Raw genomic sequence first — 19,443 nt, 5'->3', positions numbered from 1 at the left:
CTATTGTTATTACTCATGAATCAAGAACATGTTTGCAAGACTATGACAAGTTATCTCATGAAACCATATTACAAGATATTTCATGAAACCACGTTTACAAGTTATTTCGTGAAATCATGATTACAAGTTATTTACAAGTTATTTCACGAAAATCATGGGCTTCTTAGCCAACTATATTATGTTCATGTTTTGGGAATTGCTTAGTTAACCGAGAAGACTCAGATAGCCTGAAACTACGTAGCCACCGTAGGATAAGGGTTGTCAGCAAGGAGGCAACACCTTCATTATGCAGTTTGGATCCTTACATGCTTATTATTACTTAAATCTCATATCCCTGGCAAGGTTGTGAGTGTTCTGCTGGTAGGACGCAAGTACCAGACCATGTTGTCGGCTATACTATAGCATTCCCCACGTTACAAGCAGTTTTACATACATGTATTTCCATTGATTTACTGTTTTCAAACTTTACTCACGTTTTATGCTCATGTCCAAGTTACATTCAGTTTCAGTTCATGTCCTATACCTATACTGTGCCATGTTCTTCATTTCAGCAGGTTTTACATACTAGTACTATTCACCATGTACTAACGTCCCTTTTGCCCGGGGCCTGCACTTCACGGTGCAGATACCGATTTTCAGGAGTATACATCTGCACAGTAGGATCACTTCAGTTATCAGCTTATTGGTGAACCCCACTCCTCTCGGGGTTCAACATAGAGTCTGCATTAGTATTCAGTTTATGGTAGTCCAGGGCCATGTCCTGATAGTTAGTATTCAGACATGTTTTAGAGGTTTCATAGACAGATGTTAGTTCACAGAGTCAGTTGTGCTTTCATGTTTGCAGACTATTATGTTTTCATGATATTTCATACTATGAGAAAATTTCAAGACTTTATTCCGCAAATTACATTTTCTTGATTCATTTAAATTGCATCATATAGATTATGTTGTTTTGATGCCCATGTTGACAAGCAAGCCATGAGGTTCGCTCGGACACATGCAAGCAAGGCCCGAGTGTCGTGTTACTCCCAGGCCATGGTTCGGGGCGTGACAAAGCTTGGTATCAGAGCCCTAGGTTCAAGTGTCTTAGGGAGTCTATGAAACCGTGTCCAGTGGGGTCACTTTTATATGTGTGTGGCGCCCACACATATAAACAGTTGACCACCAAGACATTTAAGATTGTCTCACTTCTTTCAACTCTAGATTTCTATTAAACTTGAAAGTGAGACAAATATAATTAAACTTGATTTCTATTTAAAATTACAACGGTAGTTAATTTTATCTTAATAATGCCAAGTGGCCTATTGTTAGGCTGCCACCTGGCTTAATATGAAGGATTTTTCGTCTCTTTTTAATAGCAGATAGAATTCTTTTTAAGGGGCTAATATAATAGTAAGAAATAGTAGTAAGGATTTATATTTTGATACTATAATGGTCCTTGGTTATTTTCTTTGTTAGTTTAGTTCATTATTCGTATGTTATTTGAATTATTTTCCTTATTGCTTTAGTAAGATGTGGTACATAAGTAGTAGTTTTCTATTAGTTCATTGTTAATTGTAACTTGAAATTGTTTTGTATGACATTGTTAATTTCATTTATCTAATACTTTCTTTCTTGTTTAATAAATACTTCTTATTTGATTTTGTTTACTGTATCTATATTGGTAAATTGGTAACTGTTCTCAATTATAAAAATAACTCAAATAATTAAAGGAAAACTTATGTAAATGTACGGTCAGCAGAATCTAATTACCGGCAATAGCCTAAATATATAAAACATATACATTGATATGTATATTATACGTACAGCGTGACTCAAACTCTGAACCTACTGGTCGTAGGTGGATATATATATATTTACTGGCTTTTTTTATAAATTAGATCACCCTTTTATTGGGCCGTAAGTTTCCCATCATTAAAGTGAGATAGGTTGTAGTTAGGGGTGTTCATGGTCCGGTTTGTGGTTAAAATCAAACCAAACTAATTAAATCGTTTTTTTCTGATATTTAAACCAAACCAAACCATTATAGTATAAGTTCTATCGGTTTTGGTTTTGTCGGTTTTTGCGGTTTTTTTGGATTTTAAGAATGTATTAATACAAGAACCTTTGAATCAAATGGTAACTAAATACGGCTTTGACCGTGATCCATTCAAATCTAAGAATTTTCTTAATTAATTCATTAACTTTATTTAGGTATGCGCCTATGACTATGGGTATAAGAATTACAAAAACATAACATCTACTTTTCATGATTCTAGTTACCTCCTTACATATAGTCTTTTGATATTACGCAACCCTTTCGCAATTTTTGTTATATAGACTTATTGTATTTATGAAGCATTGAGAAGAAAGCACAGAAGTTAAAACGAAAAATAATAAACGGAAAATCTTTTTAAATTTCAATTGTCATTTTCTTCCCTTTAATTTGCTACAGATAAAATGTTAGCTTATTAGTAGTAATTAAGATGACATGTAAATGAGGAAACCGTAAAACTGAATAAGGGGAAAATTCTATTTGCTATTTTTTTTAACCTTAAACTTAAATGGGCTACACTTTTCTTTCTAATTATTTGAATTTGTATTGGACTTGGAATGAGCCCTAATTTTGATGAAGATGTGTGTGTGTGTATAATATTTTAAATATGTATGTATCTATCGGTTTGGTTCAGTTTTGATTCGGGTTTTTTTGGTTTAACACCAAACCAAACCAAATGTTATCGGTTTTTTAAAATTTAAAACCAAATCAGGTCAAACCAAGCCGGTTTTCGGTTTATTAAGTCGGTTTGACTCGATTTACCGGTTCGGATCGATTTTCCGGTCTCATTTGAACACCCCTAGTTGTAGTTACGGGTCAGTCGCACAAATCTCCTTATTCAGGAGCTGATCTTTAATTTTTGCTCTATTTTGCCTCTCAAATTGTTGGTCTTTAATTTTTGTCCTTTGGCTTTTAAGTGGCTAATACCTCTGAGATTCTGAGTTCGAACCCCAGCAAAGTATATGCCTTAAGAACTAATTTTTGTAAAATTCCAGCAGAGTAAAAAATAAATCGTAAGACAAGTTATGCTTTACCTATTGTACGATATAACTTTTGCCTTAGGCATAACTTAGAAGTATAGCTTGAAACTACAACATAACTAAATTAGGCCTAACTTTCACAAAACCTTATCTTATAATTTATTTTTTTATTGAACGGGGATTCAAACCTAGCCTGGACGAAAAATTAAAGAGCACCATTTGAGGGGCAAAAATTAAAAACAAGCGCATTTGAAGAACAATCCGCGAAAAAAAAAAAATGGTTGTAACGTTGACGAATACAAACAATAAAAGCACTTCAATTTGAAAAAGAAAACGAACACTTCTTAACAAAATTTCAAGATTCAATTACCCTAATGTCTCTAAACACTTTCAAAGAATCACTAATACCCTGTTCAAATCAATCATTTTCACAATCTTCATCAATCTCCTATAATTTTGAGACAAAATCTGTAAACCCTAGAAAACCCCCAAAATCTTCTTTATCTCAACAGCTTTTACGCCTTGAAGATCACACTTCTTTGCTTCAAAACCAACCCCAAACACCCAAAAAACAGAATCATTTTGATTTGAAGAAAAAATATGAAGAGGAAGAAGAAGAAGAAATAGAAGAAAAGATAATTGGGTTTGGTAGGCCAAAGTTGGATTCTTTATTGTTAGATCAAGCTGGACCTTATGAGCCTTTGGTTTTGTCTTCACCTGGTGTAAATCCTGTTGTTCAGGTGATTTTTTACTGGCCCATATCATCAAGATTCATTTTTTATCGTTTTTTAACTACTCCCTCTGTTCCAATTTAAGTATCGTAGTTTGATTGAGCAGCATGAAGTGAAGACTTTTGAATCTTGTGGTCTTAAATTATGGACGTGTGTCTTAAACTTGCCATGTAGAGTGTTTCAATTGGAAACTTACTAAATATTGAAAGAGACACTCTTCTTGTGACAGACCAAAAAGGAAAGTAAAACACTTAAATTGGTACGGAGGAAGTAATATTTTCTGTAACTAGTGGTTAAACTTCAATTACCCAAAAGTAGTTCTGTTTTTTTTCTTCTTCTTTGTGGCATAATGAAGCAATATGATGATATATACATATCTTGGAAAGATATTATTTTGATTCTACTTGGATAGTCTGCCACAGAGGTTAAGGCAAAAGACTTAAAGATCATGTGGTGTTTGCTTATTGGTTGTGAATGTGAGCATTCTTATGCTTTGAGTTATCTTAGGCATCAATTGAGACATTAGAGTCGCGAGCTAGCTCCCTAAGTTGAACAACAATAACAATTAAAAGCTAGGTGGGTTTGGAAGGCCCAAGTTGGATTTTTATTGTTAGATTAAGCAGGACCTTATGAGCCGTTAGTTCTGTCTTTGCCTGGTGAATATTCTGTTGTACAGGTGATTTTTTACTGGCCCGTATCGTCAAGATTCGTTTTTTTATCCCTTTTTAATTTGTACTTTCTGTAATTAGTGGTTGAATTTCAATACCCAAGTGGGGTTGTGTTTGTTTTCTGCTGTATAATGAATGAATTGATTATCTACGTCTTGGAAAGTTACTATTTTGATTCTACTTGGATGTCTGCCACAGAGGTCAATACAGAAGACTTACACTTTGTTTGGATGGTTGTTACATATCGTTTCATAATGTACCGTATTATATTGTATTGTGTTGTATGGAGGTATCGTACTGTATTGTTTTGATGAATACAACGTTTGAATAAATTGTATCCTTTCCCATTGTTACATATCACACATCAGCACTTTGAAGGATAAACGTACACGAGAAGTAGGGTACTGGTAGAACTACTATAAAAAGGTAGTGTAAAGGGGAAAATAGGATTATTAGATAATAAGGAAGCACAAAATGAGAAAAATTAAGGTAACGACACGATCACACCAAATCGGTCGTTACACAAAATGGGACTTTTCGGAAAAATAAAAAACATTGTATTTAAACTAAAAATACAATACAATAGGTCACAACCATCCAAACAAGTTGTTAAGATCATGTGTTCTTTGCATATTGGTTGTGAATGTGAACATTCTTGCGCTTTGATTTAACTTTGGCGTCAATTGAGACATTAGAATCTCGAGCTAGCTCCCCAAGTAGAATGTGATTGATAAAATTTGCCTAAATAGAAAAAATGATAAACTGTGTATGTTAATGATTGTGGGGGTGATCGAAAATGATCATAGGTTTGGTGAACACTTTAATGGCTTGCTTATGATTTCTTGGTATCTGCAAGGGATTTTTCTAGAAAAGGAGACAAAACATATGGAAAAAGAAAAGAAGGAAACGTGAAATGATATCGTCATTTGGATATTAGTCAAAAGGAACCAAGGGGGTAGACTTTTCGACATGGAAATACCCATCTCCTCCCATAACTTCTCCTATTTTATTATTTATATGGAAGACACGTATTTCTAGAAAAGATAGTAATTTCCTTTCCTCTTTGTGGAAACACTGGGAATGTTATGCAGTGTTTCTTTTCTTGACAAAGTTTTAAATAATTCAAAGGGTTGCTTCCGCAACTTCTTCTCCCATTTATATGGAAGACACATCTCTCTTGCAAAGGCAGTAATTCCCTTCCTTCCCTCTTGGTGGTAACAGTAGGAGTGTTCTATGATGTTTGTTTTCCTGACAAAAGTTTCATGATCAATTCAAAGGGTTGTCTGTCGGTCGTTAGGGGACATCTATCTGTTTATTTCTATTTGGAATGGAATTCTTTGATGTTTTTTAAGCAAAACCTCTGTTATGGGGTTTTGATCCTAAAAATTACTGGAATTCTCAAAATGATTAGAACTGTAATGCCATGTGAAATTGTGTTGCAACAGCCCTTTTCCAAATAACGAGTCTTGAAATTGGATCAAGGAAATAAAAGGAGATGTAGTCCCTTTTGTTACCTGTTGGGATAAATTCACACTTGCCTCTTTATCCAGTTTATGATGTGTAATGATTGACTACATATGTAATAATTTCCTTTATTTCTTTTTCAGGTTCCAGCATCTATAAACTGTAGGCTTTTGGAGCATCAACGAGAAGGAGTGAAATTTTTGTATAGATTGTATCACAATAATCATGGAGGTGTTCTTGGAGATGATATGTGAGTTTTATTTTTAAGTCCGTTCTTGGTTGTTATGGTGGATGCTACTTGTTTTTCAGTCGTGGCCTAACTTGTACATGTTAGAGCATCAGCAGTTGGTTCATGTTATACACAGTCTGACAGTCATATGCATTTTTTAATGCTATTATATTGTTCATTCTTCAAATTTTAATAATGTAATTGTAATGTCTCTTGTCCGCGCATATCTGGAACAGGGGACTTGGTAAGACCATCCAAAGCATCGCATTCTTAGCTGCTGTGTTTGGTAAGGATGGGGATATACCAGAATCAACAGTCTCGAAGGAACACCTAAGAACAAGGGGCCCTGTACTTATAGTTTGTCCCTCTTCTTTGATCCACAACTGGGAAATCGAGTTTTCCAAGTGGGCAACATTTAGTGTTTGCATTTATCACGGGCCAAACCGTGATTTAATGATCGACAAACTAGAAGCACGTGGCGTGGAGATACTTATAACAAGTTTTGATACGTACAGAATCCATGGAAGAATTTTATCAGATATTGAATGGGAGATTGTGATTGTTGATGAGGCACATCGACTTAAGAATGAGAAATCAAAACTGTACGAGGCATGTTTAGCAATTAAGACCCACAAACGTTATGGTCTTACAGGAACAATAATGCAGAATAGATTAATGGAATTGTTCAATCTGTTTGACTGGGTGACGCCTGGTTGCCTGGGGACTCGTGAACACTTCCGAGAGTTTTACGAGGAGCCCCTTAAACATGGACAGAGATCAAGTGCTCCAGATAAATTTGTTCGAGTTGCTGATGAGCGGAAACAACACTTAGTATCAGTTTTGCGCAAATATTTGTTAAGAAGGACAAAAGAAGAAACTATTGGACATCTCATGTTAGGGAAGGAAGATAATGTTGTTTTTTGCGCCATGAGCGAACTGCAAAAACGGGTTTATCAGAGGATGCTACTGTTACCTGATGTACAATGCCTTATCAATAAGGAACTCCCTTGTAGTTGCGGAAGCCCTCTCAAGCAAGTTGAATGTTGCAGAAGGACCGCTCCAGATGGTGCCATCTGGCCTTACCTTCACAAGGACAATCCAGATGGTTGTGAACAATGCCCTTTTTGCCTCGTTCTTCCTTGTCTCGTCAAGCTCCAGCAGGTTTTCCTTTAAAGATTTTTCTCTTGGTTATCTCTTGATTTAGTACTCGTACAACGAATCCGTGATGGTTAATGATGTAGATAATGTAATCTCAAAGTAAGTTCTCTAGTTTGTTCTAAGGAAAATTGCTGCACTAAAGATAAGCATCTAAAGTGAGAGAAAACGAGATTAAGTTGCTGGATGCAATCCGAGTCTTATGACATAGAGAAGGAAAATGCTGAACATCTAAGAACGCTCAGTTTTAGGTGATGCATAAATTAAGTAATTAACCAATGTTATTTCAACTTATTAACTTGCAATTAGAAGTGGGTGCATTATTGTCTGGCAGCACATGTTAAAAGTGAGATCCCTCTTTTTTGGTCTCAGAATTCAGATTCTTAATCTCACCTTACTCTTGTCAAAAGAAAAATTAATAAAACAAGATAAAATAAGACTAAGGAAAATAATTGCAAATTATGGAGACAGGGTTCAAATTCCAGCAGAGACAAAAATATTACTCCTATGTGATTTTTTCTATCTATCTAAGCCTTGGTGGGTAGAGTTACCCAATACCTGTGCTGGTGGGAAGTAGAGGGTACCCGGTGGGAAGTTGAGGTGCATGCAAGCTTGCTTGGACACCGTTGTCATACTAAGGAAATTTTCTTGAATATTAAATATGCAGCGTACCTCTTACCACCTCAGAGCTGCCATTAGTATGAAGCTAAGTGACATGTCATTGTTCTATTAGACTGGCAATTTTATGACATGAATCAATTCTTTGTCCTATGCTCGTACTTTAAGCCTTTCAAGCGCATGGAAACTTCTCTAACAGTATTTTTCACTTGCTATTTGACTGACACACGAATAATATATTACGTGTTACCTTCAAACACAATGATTCTTGGTTGTATGGTGGAGTATGGGATGGACATCACTATGTTATTTCATTCAACTTTCTAATTATTTGCAACATTGGTATCCCTTAATCCTACATCTTATTGCTCTTTTGAAATTATTCTCAGTCCCTCTCTTTCATCATTTTGTATCCTCACTTTTTGGAGCTCTCCAAGCAGATAAGCAATCACTTGGAGCTTATCAAGCCTAATCCAAGGGATGATCTAGATAAACAAAGAAAAGATGCAGAATTTGCTGCTGCTGTATTTGGTAAGGACATTGATTTGGTTGGAGGGAATACTCAAAATAAGAGTTTTTTGGGCTTAAGTAATGTTGAACATTGCGGGAAAATGAGAGCGTTGGAGAAACTAATGTCCTCTTGGGTTTCACAAAGTGACAAGATTCTTCTTTTCAGCTATTCTGTAAGGTGCGATGTCAGTATTCAGTTCTTTTAGATTTTTGAATTCCTGAAATATTCGAATGATGCAGAAAGCTAGCTGTTTGGCTAACAATTTAATCTGATCATCGAAATTGAAGAATGGCCCAGTTTACATTGTCTGATTGCTTAACATTTGCTGTTTGGTTTTTGCTACTCCTAACCCCTATCTTGGATCAAAATAAATACTCCAGCATCACATTATATTTTCCTCTCAGACCTCTGATAGCAGTGCACTCTTATGAGAACCTGAGGGCTGTGAATGGTTTTAATGAGGATCCCCATCCCTTTTTCTTTTTGGGATAAGTAGGAACCGCATCCTCTTATGAGGCTTATTAGATACTTTTCCCTATATCTCTTGTTCTTGCAACTCTGTTACTATGGAATCTGGATAACAACAAGTGTCAGCCAAGGATCTGTTTTGTGCTTATAGAATACATCTGTTGCATTTATTGCATAGCTTTTCAGACATGCCATTCTTTCCTCTAGTCCTAATTCCCTTTTTTGTAAAAATAATTTTGTCCAAGCAGGATGCTGGACATACTTGAGAAATTTATTATACGCAAGGGCTATGGTTTTTCAAGACTTGATGGTTCTACCCCAACTAGCTTGCGCCAGTCTCTAGTCGATGATTTCAACTCTAGTCCAAGCAAACAGGTAGATATTAATAAAATAATCAATCAGTGAACTCTTCGACACTAAATTAGTTGGGATTGGCTGTATGATCCTCCGCATCCAATTTTGCTCTATTTAGGCCCAGTTTTCTTTATTAATATGGACTAGAAATTCATTTTAGAACATATCAAACTTTACTCCTTTTTATCATTTCTGTGTGTTGATGTTCTTCTCATCTTAGGTATTCCTATTATCAACAAAAGCTGGTGGCCTCGGCCTCAACCTTGTTAGCGCGAATCGGGTAGTGATATTTGATCCAAACTGGAATCCTGCCCACGATTTGCAGGCCCAGGACAGGTCATTTCGATTTGGACAGAAGCGCCACGTTGTTGTTTTCCGCCTACTTGCAGCTGGTTCTCTCGAAGAACTTGTTTACACTCGTCAGGTCTACAAACAGCAGTTATCAAACATAGCTGTTTCTGGAAATATGGAAAAACGCTATTTCGAGGGAGTTCAGGTTGAAAGTCACTTCTCTTTTTTGTTTCCTAGGATTTCATTTTCAGGTTTGTGTCATTCTTCCAGCTGGAATGATTACTTATTCATACTGCAACTTTTCAGGATTGTAAGGGGTTCCAAGGTGAGCTATTTGGAATCTGCAATCTTTTCAGAGATTTATCTGACAAGCTCTTCACTAGTGAGATCATTGAATTGCACGAAAAGAAAAGAAAGGAAGATGGAACTGATTCAAAGCAGGATTTGAATGTACTTGGGATGTATTTTGTTCCTGAGAAAGAAATAACTACATCTTTAGTGGGAGCTGAAAGCAGTAAACATAAAGAAGAGGAGCGCACAACTGCTGCTCCAGTGCTTGAAGACGTCGGTGAGTTCTTTTGTTAATGGTTTCTGATAAATGACAATTGCTCTGTAAGTCCATTTGTTGGAACGCAACAGGAAAGAAAAGAATGGTGACTACATAGGCACCCAAAATAAAATCTCTAAAAGAAAAGGAAGGTCAATATTATTCTAGGCTTCTAGCTCTAAATATTGATCACGCTGATATTGTCCCTTCTTTTTATACAGTAAGTCAAATACATTAGATGATTGGACTTTGAGATTTGGTATGACATTTTCTTTATTAATTTAACTTTTCAACCAATATTCCTTTGTGGGCTATCACTTACATAAAATACTAGTCAAATTAACATTTTAAACTTCGCGTGTAGTCAAAGTCTGTTGTATGAAATAGACGAAGGGAGTAGTAAATAACCGGAAGATGGAATATAGTAGATCCCTCTGTTCTCTCCCACTTGATCATCTATGCTCTCTCTCCTCTTCCTCTTACTTTGAGCCAAGTGATCTTTAAACAGATTTGATATCTTAATTCATTTTAGCACGGGATAAGACACAGGATAGGAAAAGGGGAAGTGCATACGAAGGTTTCAACCTTGCATGTCTAGAATGCAGGTTAAGAATTCTATCGGTTTGTAAATGTTCGCTTCTGACAAATTTGGTTCTCTCATAAGATAGAACTAAGAGGATGGATGTAGTTGTTTAAAGAAGTCTACTATACTTTCTTAACTTAAAGATACTCGAAGCTGTCGAAATCATTGACAATCTTTTATCTTCTATTCTTTTCTTTTTTTGGGCAGAAATATTGAAGTTGTTTCTTCACCTCGATTGACTGGTTGATGTCTCTTACAAAGACGAAATTTTATTGCTCAATTCAGTTTTACCTTTTGTTGTGTAGGTATTGTATATGCTCATCGATATGAAGACATTGTTAACCTTGGACCGGCAAAGATCAAAGAGAAGAAAGGAGCGACCATGCATTTCGATTACTCTCTGCATCAGCCAAAGTTTTCGACTGTTGGGAAGAGGAAATCTGACACCATAACTGGGAAGGAGAATGTAGGAACTGTCAATGCTATAAAGATGCGCAAAAAGAGCCAGTATAGCCTCCTTGCCCGATTCATGGGTATGGAAGAGGTTCAGTTTAGCAACTGGCTCTTATCTGCTACACCAGCAGAGCGTGAAAAAGTTCTTAAAGACTATCGTAAGAGAAAGGAGAAGATTCCTAACGGTTGAAACTTATTTTCTTTTCTTGTCAACTTGTAACTTTGTAACATTTAGTCTGTATAGGTGCCTCTCTTTCCTTTTCTTTAATTTACTTTTCAATGTGTACAGTAAAATTTGAGGCAGGGTTTTCCCTTTCAATTGTGTCTGTATCGTCATTCGTTTTGGGAGTATAGCCAACACTAGATAAAGTATAAAAAATTGGCACTCTCAATAGAGTATAAATTGTTTTCGAATATAAACAGTTCCCTTTTCCAATTCTACTTTCTCTACATCATGAAGCTGAGACTGATAATCTACTATGTTGGGTTGATATCAAGGTTAACTTGGGTGTTCTTTGATACAAGCTTGTAAGGTTGAGGTCCACATCAAGAAATACTAATTGCAGCTACTTCCTCTGCATTTTGAACTTCGATACTGGCTTTGAGCTGCGACTGACAGATCGCTCCCTTGAATTAATATCACTTGTGCGTTCTATGATGCTGCCAGTAAAAGCCTGCAGAACATATTGTCAGATCATATATCCCCTTATTAATATATCAATCAATACTACAATCGTGCAAGAATGTACCTTACTGCTGTCGAATCGTGGTTCTGAGGGACGAGCAACAGCCTGTAACAAAGCAGTCAGCTTATATTTCTGTAGTTCTTACCTCTAGAATGATGCAATGCAGTAAAACATCAATAGAAATGGAACCGTGTTATGTTGAAGATAATAGAACAATATGAGGAAGGCGGAAAATATGCACAGTACTGTATTGTATGTTGAAGATAATGGAGCAATATATAAATTCTTTTCATGAGGGGAATGATGGAGTTGCAATAACATGAGAAACATCATAGCTATTTCACCACATCTGTTGAGAGGCAAGAATGTATGCTTAACAAACACTGACAATATTACTCCTTTTCAACATGGATTACAAATGGATCTGCTTCTACTTCATTAAAAAAAGAGAGGGTCCAGAGACTAGCTGGTCCAAGATTCTCACTTAATGTGGTTTAACAGTTGTCTCCCAATGCTGAGGAAAAGAAAACAAAGAAAGAAAAGAAGATGGAACACTGGAACAGCGAGAAGTCAGATAATGAGAGGAGCATAGGTGCACTGGAACAGCAATGGCCCATCTAGGTAAGAACAAATAAAAGGCACAGAATCGTACTTTGTTTTCAGCTATAATAGGAGCCTTAACATCCTCTTTCGCTTGAGGTTCTGTCGGAGCATTCTCAGTCAAATTGGACTTGGCATAAGCTAGATTATCAGGTAAGCAGTTTCCTGATACAATGCAATCTTTTAGGAGAAACAGAAGTTAAAGAACAAAGGACTTGCAAATTGAATAATCCTCAGGAAAAGAAAATTATTTGAGAAAGAACTGGTAAAGTTTATCAACCATGACAAAAACAAGGATAGCTGCAAGCTCCACTGAATGATTTTATATATTTCATGAAACCAACATAATTTGATAACTATAGATAGGAAGTGAAAAAGAAAAGGCCAATGATGCTTCTAATTCTATCTTCCTCGACGCTGAACTTTTGAAAAAAAAAAATACTGAACTAGTTAACTCTACAGAAACCAAAGCACCAAAACTGTCTTTGATAAGTAAATACTTCTGGAAATTCAGAAAAGAGTAAACCCCCCACACAAGTTTGACAAAAGGTAGAAAGTTCTTCATAAAAGAATGACTCAAAAGACAAAGCACCAGCATTGAGCATCTTATCAGCACAGCGTAGTTGAAAGACTAACTAAAATTCCAAGCAGATAATTGCTTTTGGTTGATCAGTAACTTATAGTTCACGGATGAGTAATTCCAAGAAGGTTCTGAATTAGCCTAAATTGACTCCGTCTGGGCAATTTCTTTGGGATGAGGGGATCAATTAACATGTTACTTCCTCCGGATCAAAAAAAGTGTCCACTTAGCCGTTTTTTCTTGGGTCAAAAAAAGTGTCCACTTATCAAATCAAGAAAGAATTAACCTTGTTTTTCCAGATTTGTCCCTATAAGTGTTATATGGTCAAATCCCAATGCCTATTTAATTAGGGGTAGTTTAGTCAAATTAACTATTTTTGTCTAGGAATTAGTATTTTCTTAAGGGGTGTGCAAATGGCTAAGTGGACTCTTTTTTTGATCCGGAGGGAGTACTATACAAGTAATTTCAGAAATTCAATAGGCAAGCGGCACATGGACTGTCTATAGTTCACAATTCTTCTTCTTGGGACAAGGCTTACCTTTAGATTTTGCTTTTGAACCTTCAACCTGTACATAAAAATTTCAAATAGATTAGTTGAAAGATAACAAACAAATTCATACATTGTGGGGCAAATTTGAGAACCAAGCAAACCCTTCACAATCTATGGTAGAATGAGAAAAGATGCAATTCAAGAATACATCTTGGCTAGACGGGAAGGGTTACTCACATGCCAGTGATCAGGAAACTTTTCAGTGGACTGAAATCTTGAAGATTCACCTCTTTCCTTGAGCTTGCCAAAGTTATGCACCAAACCACATGTCAAATGCAATTTAGCAACAACTATAGAAGCATAAAGTTCATTGCATTCCAAAATTCAAACTTTCTATCTAAGTTCAACAACATGCAACTGACCTCTGAACACTTCATTTCTTCTTCCAAGATAACATGACCTGAGCTGACATCTGATCCAGCTCTACCTAGCTCTTCTCTGTTGGCATTTTCAGCTTCTTCTTCTTCTTCTCCTCCTTCTTCTTCTTCTTCTTCCTTCTCGAGTTCAGCCATCCGGGATAATATGCGAGCATATTCGTCATCTTCAACACGAGATACATCTTCAGCTTCAGAAAAAATAGGAAGCTCAGGTTTCACGATGCCTGAGTTTCAAACCGTTTAGAAAGTTCAGTGTTTGAAAAGGAGCTGCAATTCAGTGCAATTAAGTGATGCTTGGTCACAAGTAGAACCACCAAAGACTAGTGAATGTTGCTGAAGGTCAGAACTCTCATCACACCACTGGAAGATTACGTCAGATAGCCGTCCTCATAACACAGGGAGTAGAAATGTTCCCTCATCCCTCCCTCCATGTGCGTGGTATGTATATAAAAAAAAAATGCATCCCCTTGGTTATACTTAAGATATTGGTCGATGAAAGGACAGTAGAAAGCCTGATATCATAGTTACTTTTCACACTTTGAAAGAAACTACAAAAGCTAACTCTAGCACACTCAATATAAAGTCAGTCAGACACATTAGAGACTGTGCTTCTGTCTCTGATGATATCTAGAAGAATGGAAATGATTAAACCTTAGGATGAGGATTAACTTGGCCATGTTCATGACATCAGTAAAGATAGTCCAAATAACATATGGTGGTTTAGATTTTCAAGTTTCTATAGGCCTTAGGAGTTAGGAACTAATTCTATATTCGACGATATGGGTCTTGTATCAAACATGTTTTCAATAGTTAACAGTTCTCTTAAACCTACTTGTGCACAAGAAAGATTCTAAGGCATGCCAAACATTTTGCTTGCTTTCAAGGTAGATTTGCATCTTTTCCTTATTACAATTTAGGATATGTCAAAAAAAACCTTATATCAGTTAGCAGTGTAGCAATCATAACTTCTGCACAGAGGTCCTTTTCCATAGCAACATAAAAACAGAAAAATATCCAATACAATGGCATACATAATACATTTCATATATGACTGAGCCTATGACTTTAATTAGACATGTTAAAAAAAAAAATTATAAATAGCATTCTGACGGGGGAAACACTTCAAGATGCTTTTTACTAATCAAGATTTTTTTTTTTTATAACTAGCAGAGTAATAACATCAACATTAATTCGAGTATTTATATGTAAGACATAAATCAGTAACAGGTTGAATATACCTATTGTAGATGCCTTTTTAGGAGAAGGTTCCTCAACATAGTCTTCTCTTATCTCCACAAGACCTTCCTGTCAAAGATTGCTTGGAATCATCAAATTCATATAACTATCTAAACTCCAGAAACTGACGTCTCAAGCGAATATGCACAAAAGAAAAATTACTATGAGAAATCAAATTGTGAACATTCCAGCTACCAACTAATGCTTATGGTGCACACAATACATTCATACGATAATCAAACCAGTGAGAATTATCTATCAATTAATTCGCACCAATAGGCATATCAATGTCAAGTCATCTCAAACTAACTCAAGTTTATGTATTTCTCAGATTCAAGTCCAACAGACTCTAGTTATCTCATGTCATATCACCAAATACGTTTCTGTATCACTTGAAAACGCTGATAGTTTTATTACCATTACCTGTTGCACCCAAATAAGTTTTCTAGCACTTGTAAACACGGTGGTTCTATTATACCATATCAGTAACTCAAATATTTGAGAAAGCAATACCATGTCAAAGTGTTCAAGCACCATATGACAGAACCAACAAGCATACCGCTGCCTCGGAAGCTGTAGCATCAAAAAATGAGGCCTCAGCCTTAAGGTCTTGCATTAAAGCCTTTACAGACTCCACTTGGACATCCAAAGCCTTCCCTCTTCTGTTCAGTATCTCAATTGTTTGCTTCGCTGTCCTTTCAGCATAATGACCCTCTCCTAGAAGAACCTGCATACAAGACAGAGAAGTAGAAAATTATATTCAATAAGTTGTAATTAGAAAAGGATTCTAAGAACAAAATTTCATGGACTTGTCGGTTAAAAAAAAAGGATGAAACATCTTTTCATAATTAACCAAAGATCACTTGCAAATTAGCCAGACAAACAGCAAATTAAATATTAGGTGAAGCTTCTTCCAAAACATAGGGCTTTCTGGTTTTAAACTTAGAAGTGATCGTGTAAACAGCAGATTCTTCAGACTTATCAGATAGATCCAAACAACCAATGTAGAATCCAGGAAAGAGAAAATGAAGCATATTCCATGATTTGGCAAAGAAGATTCTAGCACTACCAGACGCCTCGTTGGAGAACAACAACCTTTCCAGTTTTACTGATAATATAAATCAATAAATCATCCAAACGGACTGTTGTAAAGAAATGATTCATTTTGATCAAGGAAGAGAATCAATCAATCGATCAATGACACCTCAATCCCAAACTAGTTAGGGTCGACTATACCAATCTGCTTTATCCATTCCACTCTACTCATTCTTCTCTTCTCAGGTCATTAAGAAGATTCATCATAGTTATACTATTTTTATATTTACCATCAGCTTACCACAATAATCCTCCCTTACTTGGGCTCGCGACAAGAAATACTTTGCACAAAACGGGAGTTTGACCAAGGGAGAGTTTCTAACAGGAAAAAAAAAAAGTTACCTTTTAATCCGGAAAGAAAAACAAAAACTTTTGCAGGAAGGCCAAAATTTTCTGTATTTAGCTTCATGTACAATCAAAAGATAAGCCTTGCACCTACTGGCAGATAACCACATGCAATGAAGGGGTTCCTCGGAAAGTTATACTGCCTAAACAAGGTAAACATCATCTCTTTATACATATATAAGGTTTTGAATCCCCTTAACAGGTTCAACTCCCAGGTGTGACATTTTTTAATCCCTTTATCAGAACTCTGTTCCACCACTGTTTGCATCTCTAATTCAATCAAATTACCTAATACTCCCTCCGTTCACTTTTACTTGTCACGTTTCGCTTCTCAAGAGTCAAAGTGCATGGACTTTGACCGATATCTTAAGATATATTTTTCCATCATATTAATATGAGAAGAATTGCAACTAATTAGCACTTTTGGTATAGCTTTCGAACATCTAGATTTTAATTTTAAAATATTGAATTAATCTAATTCAATTTAGCTCCGATGATTAGTCAAACTGACTCTCGAAAAACAAAACATGATAACTAATGTGGAACGGTGGGAGTATTTTCAAGTAACTGAAACGAGCATAAGTGAAAAGGCCCATACTAATTGAAATCGCGTAGCGTATAAATTACCAGTAATTCATTGGTGTGAATCAAACGTCCAGGAAAAAATGCAGCTTTACCAAACGGAACCTGAAAAAGTTACCAAAAGAAGATCACATTAAATCACATAGATAACAAGCATAACACTCCACTATACAGTAAAAACGAAAAGTTGAGTACTCCCTCCATTCACTTTTACTTGTCTGTTGTGGACTTTGCACACCCAACAACAACATACCCAGTGGAATCCCACAACGTGGGGTCTGGGGAGGGTAAAGTGTACGCAGACCTTACCCCCACCTTGGAAGGTAGGGAGGCTGTTTCCGAAAGACCCTCGGCTCAAAAGAAAACAAGGGAAAACAAGGAAAAAGAGTCAGATAAGGACAAGCATATCAAAGCAATGCGAAAATGAGAAATAACAAGAGTGAAGAAGCCATGATAAGACAGCCTGGAAAGACAAGACCCAACACAAAATGCAGGAATCAAAGGGCAATAAACGATAGAGCAAAACTACGCCTACTAGTGCGAAAGAAAAAGCGAGACTACCTACTAGCCTTCTATCCTAATCTGAATCCTAATCTAATCTAACGAAAAGGGGACTTTGCACACCCCTTAAGAAATAATAAATGAAGTGTATAATTTACCATAATTTTTTTTTTTTTTGATGAAGTAAGAAGTTTCCATTAAGAAAGGCAATTGGAAGGTGCCATTTCACAAAAGCAAAAGCTTGGGAGCTTTTGGAGCAAAAACAAAAGCTAGTAAGCTTTTGGAGAGGAAACTAAGTTAGACTATGCAAGAACCATGGAGCTAACAAAGTCCAGGTAATTGTCAATGCTATTATGGGTATAATTTACCATAATACCCATATTAATTGGTGCATATTTTTAATGGACTTGAAAAATGATTTGAAATTAGTAATTAATACTATGAGTAAAAAAGGAAAAAAGAAATTGCCTTCTCTTGATATGTATTGTATTGCATTGTTAGTTTAGATACAACGTTTGTTTTGATTGTTACTTTAATTTTATTATATCGTATCGTTAAGTCCAATCGTTACGTAACGACGAAATGTCCCATTTTATGTAACGACCGATTTGGTGTTATCCCGTCGCTACCTTATCTATTTTTTCTCATTTTGTCCTTACTTATTATCTAATAATCATATTTTATCATTTATCATACCTTTTTTACGATAGCTCTACACGTTTTATCCTTCAAAATTGTTGATATTTAACGTTATGTAACTGACAGGAAACGATACAATCTATCCAAAGGTTGTATTCATCAAAACAATACAATACAATACAATACAATACAACACAATACGATCCATTCAAACGGTAAGAAAGTAGGGTAAAACAAAAATTTACCATGATATCATGGTGGAGCTGGTCGGGGAGTCGTTGAACAAGGTTAATAAGGGTATTATTGTCATTTATAAAATGTCGGAGCTGGTTTAGTAGTTTTTGACGCTCCAATAGAGTGTCTTCCACGCGCTTTGATGCTTTCTGTGCTTCTTCTACTGCAAATATTGAGGATAGTGACGTCACTGTTCCCTTTACTTGTTCTTCCATGATGACGTCACTTGCCGGTGGACGATTTACTCGGTTTGTCGTCTGGTTTAGGTTTTGGACTAAGAGCCTGTTTGGATTCACTTATTTTAGGTGCTTTTAAGCAGAATAGTTTTAACCGCTTAGAATTCGAAAATATAAGTCCATCCAAACGGCTCTAAAAAGGTAATTTTGGGAGAAGTAAGTTGAGTAAAATGACAAAACTGGTCTCTTAAGCAGTTTTGGTCCTAATTTGTAAAAAGTGACCATTTTTTTCTTTGACCGATATTTACCAACTCTAATTGTAAAAATTTACCGGAGCTGTGAAAAAAAAATTAACGACGAAGATAGGAAATTTCTGTCAAAAACTGCAACATAAAAATTACACTGGACACAAAAAATAGATTAAAAATAAAAGAAATTGCACTTCAAAAAATTACACTAAATTCTTGAAATAGACGGCAAAATAACACAAATTACAAAAAAGGTACTTTCAAATGTGAGTTATCATTAAATATTTCCTATTTTCACAGTTTCATTGAATCTGACAATCAGAACTCAATAAATATATAAAGAGACCAAAAGATGCTCATGAAAGAGATTAATTCTGTGATCATCCTCATTGATTGAGTTGGTAAATATACCATAGTTACAATGTCCTATTAGGATACAAACTATACTAACCTAAAATAGAAGATTTACAAAATATTATTTTACTACATATTTACACTATTTATCAC

The 19,443-nt window shown here is 35.7% G+C and overlaps 2 protein-coding genes across 5 annotated transcripts; one reads left to right on the top strand and one right to left on the bottom strand.

Annotated features, from left to right (window-relative positions):
* Positions 1–3,247: 3,247 nt before the first annotated feature.
* Positions 3,248–11,523, top strand: LOC132619216 (switch 2). The gene is made up of 8 exons (XM_060334164.1): positions 3,248–3,755; positions 6,022–6,128; positions 6,344–7,268; positions 8,321–8,568; positions 9,108–9,234; positions 9,434–9,709; positions 9,811–10,072; positions 10,940–11,523. Exons 1-8 carry the CDS (start codon positions 3,390–3,392, stop codon positions 11,275–11,277), a joined length of 2,649 nt encoding a protein of 882 aa, XP_060190147.1. The 5' UTR covers positions 3,248–3,389; the 3' UTR covers positions 11,278–11,523.
* On the bottom strand, positions 11,301–18,908 carry LOC132619217 (uncharacterized). Of its 4 annotated transcripts, none has more exons than XM_060334167.1 (10): positions 18,524–18,908; positions 17,184–17,243; positions 15,676–15,843; positions 15,119–15,185; positions 13,866–14,062; positions 13,681–13,743; positions 13,492–13,519; positions 12,426–12,538; positions 11,837–11,878; positions 11,301–11,761 (listed from the first exon to the last, which is right to left on the bottom strand). In XM_060334167.1, the coding sequence occupies exons 1-10, from the start codon at positions 18,725–18,727 to the stop codon at positions 11,654–11,656; spliced, it is 1,050 nt and encodes a 349-aa protein (XP_060190150.1). In that variant the 5' UTR covers positions 18,728–18,908; the 3' UTR covers positions 11,301–11,653. The 4 variants fall into 4 exon arrangements, with proteins under 4 accessions (XP_060190150.1, XP_060190151.1, XP_060190148.1 ...); XM_060334168.1 differs by having other exon boundaries at positions 13,866–14,044; XM_060334165.1 differs by having other exon boundaries at positions 13,866–14,104; positions 18,524–18,907.
* Positions 18,909–19,443: the final 535 nt, after the last annotated feature.

Source organism: Lycium barbarum, chromosome 11, assembly GCF_019175385.1.
Source record: "Lycium barbarum isolate Lr01 chromosome 11, ASM1917538v2, whole genome shotgun sequence".
Classification (NCBI taxonomy): domain Eukaryota; kingdom Viridiplantae; phylum Streptophyta; class Magnoliopsida; order Solanales; family Solanaceae; genus Lycium; species Lycium barbarum.
This window is presented reverse-complemented; position numbering and strand designations above follow the sequence as displayed.

Coding starts and splice junctions, on each gene's coding strand:
- LOC132619216 (XM_060334164.1), top strand. CDS start 3,390: ATGTCTCTAAACACTTTCAAAGAATCACTAATACCCTGTTCAAATCAA. Junction 7,269..8,320: donor GTCTCGTCAAGCTCCAGCAG/GTTTTCCTTTAA, acceptor CTCTCCAAGCAG/ATAAGCAATCACTTGGAGCT. Junction 8,569..9,107: donor CTTTTCAGCTATTCTGTAAG/GTGCGATGTCAG, acceptor TTGTCCAAGCAG/GATGCTGGACATACTTGAGA.
- LOC132619217 (XM_060334165.1), bottom strand. CDS start 18,727: ATGGAAGAACAAGTAAAGGGAACAGTGACGTCACTATCCTCAATATTT. Junction 15,844..17,183: donor TTCACACCAATGAATTACTG/GTAATTTATACG, acceptor TCTTGTATGCAG/GTTCTTCTAGGAGAGGGTCA. Junction 13,744..13,865: donor AAGAAATGAAGTGTTCAGAG/GTCAGTTGCATG, acceptor AACTTTGGCAAG/CTCAAGGAAAGAGGTGAATC.